This window comes from Microtus oregoni, unplaced genomic scaffold (assembly GCF_018167655.1).
Source record: "Microtus oregoni isolate MIOR12 unplaced genomic scaffold, Mior012 000002F_ref0000024, whole genome shotgun sequence".
NCBI lineage: Eukaryota > Metazoa > Chordata > Mammalia > Rodentia > Cricetidae > Microtus > Microtus oregoni.
Genome location: NW_024543061.1, coordinates 81,855,842 through 81,869,795, shown reverse-complemented (window position 1 = coordinate 81,869,795; position 13,954 = coordinate 81,855,842). Strand labels below are relative to the sequence as shown.

At 43.9% G+C, this 13,954-nt stretch overlaps 1 protein-coding gene across 2 annotated transcripts; it reads right to left on the bottom strand.

Annotated features, from left to right (window-relative positions):
• Positions 1-242: 242 nt before the first annotated feature.
• Positions 243-13,836, bottom strand: Golt1b (golgi transport 1B). Of its 2 annotated transcripts, XM_041642883.1 has the most exons (6): positions 13,696-13,836; positions 7,969-8,060; positions 6,002-6,180; positions 2,699-2,780; positions 1,168-1,198; positions 243-812 (listed from the first exon to the last, which is right to left on the bottom strand). In XM_041642883.1, exons 1-5 carry the CDS (start codon positions 13,718-13,720, stop codon positions 1,190-1,192), a joined length of 387 nt encoding a protein of 128 aa, XP_041498817.1. In that variant the 5' UTR covers positions 13,721-13,836; the 3' UTR covers positions 243-812; positions 1,168-1,189. The 2 variants fall into 2 exon arrangements, with proteins under 2 accessions (XP_041498817.1, XP_041498808.1); XM_041642874.1 differs by lacking the exon at positions 1,168-1,198.
• Between the last annotated feature and the right edge of the window lie 118 nt (positions 13,837-13,954).

Genomic DNA, 13,954 nt, shown 5'->3' with positions numbered 1-13,954 from the left:
AATCTGACTCCAACACCCTCGATAGAGACTACTCCAGTTAGAACGCTGTGCTTGGCGTCTGCGTGCAGCAGACTGTACGAACACACCCAGGCCACACTCAAGAGATCTCCGCATCCAGAGTGTTGTAGAGTCAAGAAAGCACTTGGTCAGCTATGACTGAAGAAGTAACAGCTCAGAATGACCTCTGCGTATCCCAAAAAGGAATATCTTTTAGTTTTGGATTTTTATCTGGCTCCAAAATATAAAGATTCAAAAGGATCACAAAAGTTTTATTTTCATGTTTACAAAAAAAGTGATTCACACATGAAACTGGGCTTTCCCTGGGCTGATACACGGAGACGACATAATCTAATCCAATTCAGGCATTGGTGACCCAGCACACCTACAAATAGCTGGGCCATCAAAATAGACATTATAAAAAAAAAAAAATCAAATGCCTATCTGTGTTCCTGAATCTTCTAAAAAAAGAAAAGTAACAGACACCATGGTTCTCTATAAATGGCTGTTTCCCACGTTACAGCAAAACTGAGAAACAGCCTTCAAGTCACTACGCATCGTCAAGGCTTCGTCCTCTCCAGCCACGGACCTCAGATCGCCTGACCACAAGCCTGCTGTCACTGCTTCTTCGGTAACTGTTGGAACTTTGGAGGGTGTATGTTTTAGACTTCTGGAAGGATTTTACAAGCTAGGTTGTGAAACTTAACTTTGTGCTGGATATTCTTCAAAGGGTTTTATAAATAGTACAGCATTTAAAGTCTTCAGTTCCCTCGCTGTTATACCATATTGTTGCTTTCTCCAACTTTATCTACAAACTGTAAGGAGAAGAAAGACAAAATTAAAAGGAGCTCAGGCATCGTATAGCTGAATCAACACTAAATGTTGGTTAAAAACATCCAGCTTTATAAGACTTGCGGGAAGTCAAGGCATGACTGATAGTGGTTAACTGGATGGTGTCCACCACCATCTTCTTAGGTGTGTATAAAATTGATTTTTCTAAAAGTTGCTTTTGCATGACGTGATACACATGAATTTAAGGGTGAAACATGAAAAATGCCACACAATGAATAAAGTAATGTATAAAATGACACTGACACTGCTAGCTCAACGAAAAGACTGAAATGCCGGCCACTCATGCATTAATGAACCCAATAAGATATTTCCACTGACCATTCCTGTGGATCTTCTGGGCCTATGTGGTCTTTGGACAAACAGATTTAACTCAATTAAGTTCAGTAATAAACAACAACTATCAACTAAAATATGTTAAATGAGCAATCTGGACATCATACTGAAGGGGGGCAAAGACACTGAGACATTCAGTGTTGCCAACATAAATTTATAATTGTCAAATATGAACTTCAACGAACAGTCATGTAAATGGTTATTGACTTCAGTTACTCCATCCCAAATAGAAACAGTTTGTCTTTGGCATCCTAGATGGTGAAGTACAGCTTGCTACAGTATATATAATCATGGCAATGCTGCAAGGTAGGGCCCTGCCCAGTTCTAGCCAGCAGGGTCTTTGTACTCACTTTCCACATCTGTTACTTAGGTACTGACTATAGACCCCTACTGTGCTGGCTGAGCAATTACACAATTACTACCGAACTCATAACCATGGACACAATAAGCTACAACTACAGGTCTTAGTAAATTCAAATGCCATTCTCTATATAAACAATATTAAACTGAGTTTGGTAATAAGGATAAATGGAGCCAGGGTCCACTCCACCCCAAGCAAGATACCAACCTTTGAAATGATTGTAAACAGGTGCCTGACAATATTTGTGGATTCTCTAGAACCATATATTTCAGTGGTTAAAAAAAAAAAAAAATCAATGCAAATACAGAGTCTGTGCCAGGGTGCTCTGCCTCTAAGACTGACCTGGTATGGAAAGGACTGGGCTTACAGTGGTGTTCGTTTTCCTGGAAGTACTCGTTAGCTGAGAACTTGGCCAACACTGTAGCCCACCCTGCAGACCAATGGGCTTAACTATCTTTTGTACTTTAACCTAGTTGTTAGGCTTACTTAGTTTTCAGACTAAGAAGATGGCTAAAAAGAAGTCATTTAGAGTTGTCATGAGAAAGACTAGGTCTCTGGGGTCAGTTAAATATTATCCTTCATTCAGCGACTTGGGAAAAATGGTTGACATTTCTATTGTGAATGGCAGGTGTTATGCTGGACCCCAGGGAAGCATGGCTAGTAGCCATCTGTCTATCTCTGCCCTGAAGGACTCTGATCACAGCTCTGGAGCTTTCATCTTAATGATTAAATCAGGTAAATGCTACAATAGAGGTGTGTATAGGGAAGGCATGCAAAGCCATCCTGAGTCTGCCATAGGGAGTTGGGAAGGCAGGTAAATCCTGAGAGGGTTTGGAGATCCCACAATAGATGGAGCCTCCATGGCAGGTTACTACCAAGCGTCCACAGAATGCACCCTGAATGCAGGAAGGGTTTCACTTATCAATCAGAGTAACACCAAAAATAGAAAATAATACTGAAAATAGCATGTTCAAGCAAAATGTCAGGTTTCACAGATCTATAAATGATTAATTTCTAGTTTTTACGGGAACCAGAATCCATGACACAATCATCTATATCATAATGACTTAATCACATCAATGAGTCAAGCTCCAAGTAAAAAGGCATCACAATCTATTTATTCAGTCGGTGTATTGCTTAACATTGAATACATACCGATCTGATTCCAGGTAGATTTAGGAGGGATCCTAGGACAGGCACTCTTCTGATAAAGCCAACGACCACAGGAAAGAAGCCCCTGGGAGGCAGAAAACAAGGTTATTAGACTTCAGTGCTTTCTACCAGGAGGAACCACCAGCCAGGGGAAACAGCAACTTCAGTCACCAGTTACAACAAATGCAGCTAACAATTTGATTACTGCTAAAATGGTGCCCAGAGTAAAATGGGACTTGGCTGTGCTGTGATCAGACCATGGGCTTTCTGTTCCACTGCTGAAGACAGGGGTGTTGGGGAAGGGGGTAAGCAGAAGAAATGACTGTATGCATGAAACCATGAATCCAACACCAACAGAACACCTAGCAGAGGGTACGTCTCTCAGCTTGCCAGTTTTCAGTGGGCCTCTAATTAGCTTATCTGTGGGTCAGTGAGGACACTTCTACGCTAAACAGTTTAAGAACACACAAGAATTAACATGTACCTGGTTCTTAAAATGCAGTTCACAGGGATGAGAGTACAAGAGAGGTCAGGAGCAGCCAGTTTCATCTCTGAGCCCACAGGAAGGGAACTGAACCCAACCCAGAGGAACAGCTCTTACAGTCCAACTAGGCACATGTTTCAGAGATATACTTTCTTAGCAGTATTAAGTTCAAATGGATGTTTTTAAAGGTATCTTTAAAAACACAAACGTGACTTCACTCGTTGCTGAGGGTTTCATGTATTTGGAGAAAGAACAACAAACACTCTTAACTCTAGATCTCAAGCCAAGACCCTCTCAGAATAAACAAAACTCAACAGAAGCACAAGGGTTTTACCAGAAGCCTCTTTAAACCACGAAGCTAAGGTATTAGTGCAATTCACCAATACAACAATGACAGTCCTTCTATAATGGCATCGAGGGCCAACCTGCGCCATTTAATTTCACTGCGGGAGACTGCAGCTGCCAGCACCCACTCAGTCTCTCACGTTCTCAACTTTTCTTTTGTAAGATGCATTTACTGAGAGCCGCCCTTCCTTTCTCTCCTTCCTTGCCCCAGTGATTCTTACTCTTAACTCCTCTCTGCCCTCTTTTTCTTTTTCCCACTTCAATGGCAGCAGTTAGTGTTCAACTGCCTAACTTTATACTGGGTACCAAGTCTGAGCTCTTTAACTATTTTTCCTGCCTCCAGTTGTTCTTTGTGAAATGCACCCTCAAATTTTTCTTGTACTGATGCATTTTTGGGCACGTGGCACACACTATGACACATGTGGAGCTCAGACCACAACAGGAGTAAGTTCTCTAACTCTGCCATGTGGGTCCTCGGCACCCAACTTAGCTGTCTTCAGGCTTAGTGTCAAACCTTTAGCCACTGGCTGATCTCATTGTACATGTCATTCTGACCATAGAGCAGTCTCCCTAAAGATGCCTTTCTGGCTCAACTCATTTCTGGCTTAAAAATCTTTCTGTCCCTGCCTCTCTGTTGCAGACATGGCTCCTTAGTGTAGCATGATTAATACAAACCCAGAGACAAATACTGAGGTTCAACCTGAAAGTCAGAAAAGCAAAACAGCCAGTCACTGGCTCTTAGCTCTACCTCAGTCAGAAATGCAAATCCTGCCTCCAGGAATCTCAGAATGAGACTGACAGAGTTGTCTCCTCCCGTTTTATATTCCTCTCTAGGGCTGGGATTAAAGGTGTGCACCACTACTGCCTGTTTCTATGGCAAACTAGTGTGGCTACCGGGATTAAAGGTGTGTGTCACCACTACCTGGTCTATAAGGCTGATCAGTGGGGCTGTTTTACTCTCTGATCTTCAGGCAAGCTTTATTTATTAAAATACAAATGAAATATCACTACACTTCCCCTTTTGGTCTTAAATAACAAAACATCTTAGTCTAAATCTGACAATAAGCAACTCGTTTAGAAAGGTTTGTAGCCAAACAGTGCTGTAATTAATATAGTTTTTGTGTGATTGTTCAGGTTTGGGCGACTGTGAAACAAATGGGCAGTCTGTCTGCAGGCCCAGTCCATGGTGGATAGCGCGATTCCTGGGCCGCTGGTCCTGGGTTCTATAAGAAGGTGCGTTGAGCAAGCCAAGGAAAGCAAGCCAGAAAGCAGCTCCCCTCCATGATTTCTGCATCAGCTCCTGGCTTCTGGGATCCTGCTCTGCTTTGAGTTCCTGTCTTGACCTCCTTCAGTGATGAACAGCAATGCTAAAGTATAAGCCTAATAATAAACCCTTCCTGCCCAAGTCCTTAGGAAGAATCCAGATGATCATGACTGGATCCCAGATATTAAGACAGTTGGAATTCTGTTTTGCTTTGATTTGATTGTAACTGTGCTAAATTTCTTCCCTCTTGAAGAAAGAAGGTATTTTATTAGAGCCCACACTTGGGAGACTCAGATTTTAAAACACTTTGTATTTTTAAAGAGATTGGCTATTTTAAAGGAACTTTATATATTTTAAATATGTTTGAATTTATAAAGACTGTGGGACTTTTTTTTTTTTTTTAATAATTTTTTTATTAAGAAAAGAAGAAAAAAAACATAAACAAAAAACAAGTTTCCACCTCCTCCCAGCCTCCCATCTCCCTCCCCCTCCTCCCACCCTTCTCCCCCTCCTCCCACCCTTCTACCCCTCCCCCCACTCCTCTCCCCCTCCCTCTCCAGTCCACAGAGCAGTCCAGGTTCCCTGCCCTGTGGCAAGTCCTAGGTCCTCCCCCCTCCGTCCATATCTAGGAAGGTGAACATCCAAACTGGCTAGGCTTCCACAAAGCCAGCACATTAAGTAGGATCAAAACCCCGTGCCATTGTCCTTGGCGTCTCATCAGCCCTCATTGTTCGCCATGTTCAGAGAGTCTGGCTTTATCCCATGCTTTTTCAGTCACAGTCCAGCTGGCCTTGGTGAGCTCCCAGTAGATCAGCTCCACTGTCTCAGTGGGTGGGTGCACGCCTCGTGGTCCCAAGACTGTGGGACTTTTAAAGTTATTTAAGATCTTGGGGATGAGTAAGAAAGAACAGTGACGTGTTTGTGTGTCAAGCTGACAAGGGGTCAGTGGTGCTGGGTGGTTTTGTGTGTCAATTTGACACAAGCTAGAGTCATCGGAGGACGGAGCATTGGAAATAGCAAATAGTCTATTACCTTACCCAGGCAGTCATTTACATTTTGGAAACATTTTTATAGTTGGCTGACCTAAATTAAAAGACTTAGTCCACACAGCAGTCATTCAGGAGTGATCTCTCATGTTAGCCCAACTACCCAGGGCTCTGCAATAGTTATCTGACACACTGGCTCACTAAAAGAGAAGAAAATAATGGCCTACCTGAACAAAAGAAAGAATCCATAAATTTCGAAGATCATGCCTATCAAAGGCCAACCAATAAGAACCACGAACACACCACCCAGGAAAAATCCAGTGGCCTTCACTTTTTGTTTCTGGAAGAAGAATCTGAATGTTCTTTCTAGACCAATTACAAAAGCCAAGCCAGCCACAAAGAGAACCTAGGAGAGAAAGACAACGCAACACAGAATGGGTTAAACATCTCATAAAGTGAAGAGCAAGGGGATGAAGCAGTTTGCTTGGCATCTGCTGTGTGCACTGCCAGAGTCCTGGGTGTACGCCCTGCGACAAAGCCAGGAGTGGGGCGCACATGCTAGAAGTCCTGGCTATCTTCACTGGCCTCATTCCTTGTCTAATCCCATGCAATGGAGAAAGATGATGAAATGGGACAGAGGGACCCCCATCTGCAGCAATTCCCCAGCTTTGCTGGATAGGCAAGGAAACGGCTTAGTCAAGCAGAGAGCTGGTAAGGCCTGGATGGCCAGCTTGCTTTCATTTGCTACCGAATGTAGTCCCTGATTCTGCAAGTCACCTTGGGTGTAGGGGTTTCTATGGGTGGGTGATTTGGGTGGTGGCTATGCAGAGGATTAGAGCAAAGCCAGGGAGAAGAGCCCAGCAGCAGAAGACACATACACACGGTTAAGAAATAGTGTATGAAATACTTCCCCCAACTAGCTTTCCTCAGGAAAAGTACTCTTTCCCAATACACACCAGGCCCACCTGTTAAGTACCACATTCCTAGACAACAGTGCTAGTTACACAATCAGATGAAAATATTAACTTTGCTATCCTTTCTCTTTTCTATTAAAGTAGGCCACAGACTCCAAAATCATCTCAACATTGTTCAGTGACTTTTCCACCTTCTCACAAGAGGCGTTTCTTCCTCCTGGAACCCGACACATCAATAGGGAGTACACAGCAAGCAAGCAGAGTGCACCCTTCTAGTGAAGTCAGGAACACCTCAAACAAGTACTCAAAGAAATTACATTGATGTATTCACTTGTTTACCTGCATGTGGGCAGTGTGTGGAGGTTAGAGGAAGGTATCTTCAAGGAGTTTGTTCTCTTCTTCTATCATGTAGGTTCCAGGGATAGGTTGGTGGCAAGCCCTTCTACCCACTGAACCATCTCATGACAAAAGATGTACTTTAAAAGTTTTTCAGGAACTCACCAAGGCCAGCTGGCCTAGGTCTGAAAAAGCATGGGATAAATCTGGACTAGCTGAACATAGCGGATAATGAGGAATACTGAGAACTCAAGAACAATGGCAGTGGGTTTTTGATCCTACTGCATGTACTGGCTTTGGGGGAGCCTAGGCAGTTTAGATGCTCACCTTAGGAGACCTGGATAGAGGTGGGCGGTCCTTGGGCTTCCCACAGGTCAGGGAACCCTGATTGCTCTTCGAGCAGATGAGGGAGGGGGAGGGAAATGGGAAGTGGTTGCGGGGAGGAGGCAGAAATCCTTAATAAATAAATAAATAAATAAAGTTTTCCAGTTATTAAAATTTTGCTTATTCAACTTAATCACATGCACAGTGTGATTAAATTGAAAATAGTTTGGTAAATTTACAAGACAAGGCGTTAGCAAGCCATCTTTCTCTTCTTTACTTTTTGAGATAGCACCTTGCTCTGTAGCACCAGGCTAGCTTTAAACTTGTGGCAACCTTCCGGCCTTGGTTTTCTACATGCTGAGCTTACAGGTCTGAGCCACCATGCCTGGCTAGGTCTTCTGACTCCAATTCCTATTCAGGGGTAGCAGTCACTTAACTTTAATCCAATGTAAATCACACCACAAACACTTAAGAGCGATTGATCAAGTAAGAACTTTTTAAGTTAATCTTCCATTCACACAGAAAACTGATGGGGTTCACTGCTGTTGCAAACAGCGAACCTAACAGTCAAGCAAGAAGTCACTAACAGATAAAACTGTTTGATGAAATAAAAAACTTACATTTCCAATAGCCAGCAGTGCTTTGTCAAAAAAGAGAATCATTCCAAAGAACAGGAAAAACACTCCAAATCCTGTTAAGCCCATGCCGATTTCTGCAACACAAAGCACACGATTAAGGCAGGGGGAAATCAGGTCCCTGTCAATCCCACAAAGCCAGCACAAAATCCCACAGGTCCTAACTCTGCAGGTAGCTTCTTGATGGCATCACAATGTCTAACAAAATAACATAGCATCTGATGTGGGATTCCCCTTTGTATGCTGTGAATACCATTAGTTAATAAAGAAACTGTCTTGGGCCTATGCAGGCAATAGAAGTAGGTGGGAAAAAACTAAACTGTAGGCTGGGAAAAAGGAGGTGAAGTCAGAGAGAAGCCATGGAGCAACCACCGGAGACAGATATGCTGAAACTTTGCTGGTAGACCACAACTTTGTGGTGATGCAGATTAATGGAGACGGGTTAAATTAATATGTAAGATTTAGCCAATAAGAAGCTAGAGCTAATGGGCCAAGCAGTGATTTGAATAATACAGTTTCTGTGTGATTATTTCAGTCCTGGGTGGCCGGGATGAACAAGCGGCCTACTGCTACAAGCACCAGCTAGATATATGGCCAAATCTAAATCAGGAACAAAATAACATTTCCAATTCTTTTTTTAAAATATTTATTTATTAATTATGTGTACAATATTCTGTCTGCATGTATGCCTGCAGGCCAGAAGAGGGCACCAAATCTCATTACAGAAGGTTGTGAGCCACCACGTGGTTGCTGGGAATTGAACTCCGGACTTTTAGAAAGAGCAGGCAATGCTCTTAACCGCTGAGCCATCTCTCCAGCCCAAAATTTCCAATTCTTAAGCAGGAGACAGGAAAGACAGGTCTAGACTCAACCTTCGCAGATATATATATAGATACAGATATGCCTATATGGTTTAACTATTTGTCTTCCACAAACATTACACTACCAATGTTTACACGCTTAAGACTAGAACCTGAAATTACAACCTAGCCCATATTTTTTACTTGTTCACGTAGAAACTAAGTCTTGTTAATCAACTACAAGAGACCAAGGGGTGTTCTAGTGCTGAAAACAGTGGTGGACACAGTATAATCAAGGTCTACCCTACATATAAAATACTTTATTGACCTTACATTTTCTAGGTCCAATCTTTGAAACTCTTGTAACTGTTACAAAGCAAAATTTGTCCATCATTTCTCAGTCATCCTGCTTTAGTTGTTAGAGGCTAACCGGCAACCTCCTTCTTTCTGCCCCCCAAAATTGCTGTCTGTATTAGTGATTTCTGACTCATTATGTATTATTTTCCCTTCACCTCTAAATAGCTAAATTTCAGGCCAGTCACACACACACTCACACACACACACACACACACACACACACACACACACACACACACACAAGACTGAACCACATCAAGGGTCTGATGAGCCAATACTTTATAAACTTTACCTCTCTCTACATCTCCATGGCCTCATTTTTAAAATAATATCTTTCATATTCTTTCTAAAATTAGCCTCAAAGAATAAGCCCATCTACCATCATTCTAGTTTAAATGTACTTCAGATGCAAATACCAAAATTCCAGGCTAATACTTTCTTGCTCAAACATTTTTAGAATTTACTAAGCAAGTAAAATTCTACTAAGCAATGAGTAGATAGGGGCAAATCATAATAGCCAAATTATGCAAAATGTGACTGTTGCGGGAGGTCCTTTCGCTCCTCCAGCCAATAGCCGCTGAGATACCAGCCCATTGGGGCGTGGTCTCTCTCCCTTTAAAAAAGCACCTACTTGGGCTGGAGAGATGGCTCAGCGGTTAAGAGCATTGCGTGCTCTTCTAAAGGACCCGAGTTCGATTCCCAGCAACCACATGGTGGCTCACAACCATCTGTAATGAGGTCCAGTGTCCTCTTCTAGCAGGCATATATGCAAACAGAATACTGTATCCATAATAAATAAATAAATATTTAAAAAAAAAAAAGCACCTACTTCCCTTCTCCCTAGCTTTGCTTCCTGCTCCAGTTCCGGCGGCTAGACTTCTTCCTGACTGTGCAGAGGGCTGTTGTCTGGGACGGTTATCTGTAAGTTTTTTCCCCTTTAAATAAATATCACCCTATTAATCATAATTCCAAACTGGTGTGGCATTGTTTATGACTTACGCCTTCATGTGACTAACTTCTTATGTTCATAAATTATCTTCATAACTACACAAAATCGAAAATGTTTGTTTATGGAAGAGGAAACTAAGCTGGTAAAGTGGCTGCTATGTAAGCATAAAAACCTGAGTTCAGATCCCAGCACCCACCTACAAAGCTGGACATGCTTCCTGCCTGAGATCCCAGCAGTGGGGAAGGTGACAGGAGGATTGTAAAGCTCACAGCCAGGCTAGCTAAATCAGTGAGTTCAGTTCAGTGAGAGACCTTGTCATTCACACACACACACACACACACACACACACAATGATTGCAGAAGGCATCCAATGTCAATTTGGCCACAACTGTGCATGCACACACAAAGTAAAAGTGTTCCCCAAATTTAAAAATCAAGAAGCAAATTAAATGGAAATACGGTGGCTATGCACTGAGAACTTGACAGGAATCAGTCACCGTGAGGTGTTTCCCATGGCACACAAGCAATGTAATCCTCCCAGTATCACAGGAATGGAGGCACAATCACATCACTTTAGGGAGGGAAGATGGAGAATTTACACTTCCCTAAATCCAACTATGGTTAAGTATCTGAATCAGGTCTATTTTAACCATTATATTTAAATATTTGTACCCACAGTTTAAGAACCTATTTATTAAACTCAAGAGTATAGGACTGCACAGAATGATGTAACTGACCTAAGTTTAATCTCAGTCTAGAACAGCCCAGTAGGTATTAGAACTATTAATAGTCAGAGAGTGGACAAAGCTGCCCCATGTGTCTCATCACAGTGCAGTGTCCATTCGCATGCCTGGTGATCTCGTGAACAGAGAATCAATGGCTCAAGCTTCCACAAGCAACTGACCACTGACTGCTGTAAGTGGTGGGTGGACTGCAGATCTAGTCTTCTCACTCCACAATCCTACTACAGCCCAGACCGACCGTCAGACGGGCAGCTGCCTGTGGAATGTTTGCCAAATGAACACTAGCACAATGCTGCCAGGAACACCCCACTGAGATGGGTCAAAAATCCTCACCACACCTTTTCTCATCTCCAGATTTTGTCCCTGTCCTTATCAATCCATAAGTTCTCTAAGTCAAAAGGCCTATCTGATGCAACCATCTTCCTGCCAGGATCATACTTGGGAAAACAAAATATCCAATGTTCATTTTTTTCTGCCCATAAAAAGTAATCTGAGAGGTTAAATTAGATAATATGTTTAAAAAGTCTACTTTAAGAAATTTTATAAAAAGCGACAGGTTTAACTTCACGTCAATCACAGCTGACATTCTAGTGACAGTGACATACCACAGAAACTAAGAGCGGCCCTTCTTTCCCTATCACACCCTTTAAGAAACAGATAACTTTGACCCGGTCCCAGTCTCAGTAAGTCAAATACACAGCAGTATTTGACTGAATGCGACAATCCACTGTAACATGGAAGCTGTTCCTACTGCAAGCCTTGGCATTTCTTTAGGCACTGTCGGAATGGGGAGAGTACTGTAGAGTGTCTTAAGTCAACCATGAGCTGTCACCCACCCTTCTTAGAATTGAAAGGCCCGAATCATGCTGGCACCTCTCTGGGATGATGGGTCCCATCCTGCAGGTAACACAGACACAGACTCAATCTGAAATGAAAAAGCTCTGGTTCCCTAACCATTGGTTGTATCTCACCATCTTACCTCAGACACTGGGTAAGGGAACATCACAGAATTTCACCCTTCCAAAGAATTTGATAAAATGAGGTGGAAAGTGGCTTTTACTTCAGAGTCCAAGTCCTCATTGTCTGGGCTTTTTGGAGACTGAAGGTCTCTCTGCCTTGTGCAGAGGGTAATTTAAATACCAGACTTGTATCATTCCCAGGTGTGAATATTTACATCCAGTCTCCTTAGAAGCCAGCAGTACAGTGGAAAGAACAAAGGTTTTCTGAGCCAGTAGTCTTGAGACTACGGCCTTTTCTTTCTTTCTTTCTTTCTTTCTTTCTTTCTTTCTGTCTGTCTGTCTGTCTGTCTCTCTCTCTCTCTGTGTGTGTCTGTGTAAAACTGAATGTTTGTCTGTCTGTCTCTCTGTGTGTGTGTGTGTCTGTGTAAAACTGAATGTCTTACATGCTCAAGTTCATAAATGGCCTATGTTTGTCATTCCATGCTCATACTGTCTCAAACTCAATAAAGCCAAGTGCTCTTCCAGAGGATCCGAGTTTGGTTCCCAGCACCCACACGAGGCAGCTAATGACTGTTTGTAACTCCAGCTCCAGAGGACCTGTCCTATGGCTCTGATCTCCTCTGGGACTCACACGCATATGTCCATACCACCACACAGACACATTAAAAAAAAATCAAGCCCACTGTTATCGATATATCTACATCTTACATTAAAATGAAAAAAAAATCATACAAACATTACTAACAACAATAGGGAAAAAGGGATACTTGTATTTCTGATTAGAATCAAATGAAGCTGATAGAGCAATAATGAGCACCACTCCTGGTCTAGTCCAAATCAAGCACTGTGTGGGCAGGACTGGGCTGCCAAGTGTATAGGGAACCATAGAAGACCTGTGACATTCCGGTGCACCAGGACTGGGATCTAAATCTTCACACTCCACTTGAGAATAACTCCAAGAAAGGTTTCGTTTTAGTTCAATGGGATGTTAGAATCTTGAAAATATAAGATGACTAGAGTAATGAGGAGGGGTGAGGCAGAAAGAGGTCATGTTCGCTAAAAATCTTCAGAAAGTGAACAGTTTTGGTAGAAAAATAATTGAGATGTCAAGAAAAAGGTAGAAAAATGAAAACGATGGAGCCGGGACACAGCCCAACTGGTCCACTGAACACTGGTCCAGTATGCTCTCATCTCTGGGACCACAAAAAAAGCAAGACGGCAAAGCTCATCGGAATGATGAGACAGGCAGAAAGGGATGCTAAAATAAAACAGGCTACAAAGTACAGTACATACCAACACTAATAAGGAAATCCTTTACCTGTAGAGACAGGCAGGGTCGCTCATGCATGTAATCTCAGAACTTTAGAGGCTGAGGCAGAAGGATTACAAGTTGGAGGCCAGCTCGAACACAAAGAGCGAAAGGCCAGCCTTATTTGCATACACAGTGTGATCCTGATTCCAGACACAGAAAACTAAAACACCGCTCCCAACAAAAGTCAACGCTCTGACTGAGCGCAAAGGGACCTTAAAATTGGCAAACTCGGCTGGAACTTAAACGGGCAGAAAACTCAAGTCCGTCCTTGCAAGGGAATCTGGGGGCGGGTTGCTAACAGCAGCGTCGGGAGGCAAATCATCACCGCTCCCTACGCCCCCCAGCCACCCCAGCCTCGCAGGAGCCCGAGCGCCGGCGGACGGTCCCCTTCCCGCCGCCCCGGAAACTTTGTCCGCCGGCGGCTCCACTCGAGCCGCAGCAGCCCGACCCTCCTCCGGTCGGGGCCCCCTCTTCCCTCCCTCCCTCTGTCCCGCAGGCCGCCGCACCACGCCGCGCTCGCTCCATTCATTGGCGGGGCGGAGCACAGGCTGTGGTGGGAGCGCGGCCGACGCGGGGCCCCGGCAGCGCTTACTCTGCGTGTCCGTGAGGGAGATCATGGCGGCGGCGGCGGCGGCGGCGAGGACCGCGGTGCCTCGGGGCCGACGCTGCGAAGCCTAATCCGGAGGAGAGCCACGGGGACGCCGCCCGGGCCCGAGCCGCCACGTCTTCCGGAAACACGCAGCCGCCGCAGCCGGGCCGCAAGGCTGCGCGCCATTGGCTGCAGCCAGGCCAATAGGACGTGCTCTTGTTGGGATGTGCGCCGGGGCGCCACGCCACGCCGCCAATCAGAG

What these genes read in the sequence shown, in the direction of transcription:
- Golt1b (XM_041642874.1), bottom strand. Translation starts at nt 13,720, where the DNA reads ATGATCTCCCTCACGGACACGCAGA. An exon ending in CTCCCTCACGGACACGCAGA is followed by an intron (nt 8,061 to 13,695) that starts GTAAGCGCTGCC and finishes TTTGTGTTGCAG; the next exon opens with AAATCGGCATGGGCTTAACA. An exon ending in GGATTCTTTCTTTTGTTCAG is followed by an intron (nt 2,781 to 6,001) that starts GTAGGCCATTAT and finishes TCTGCCTCCCAG; the next exon opens with GGGCTTCTTTCCTGTGGTCG.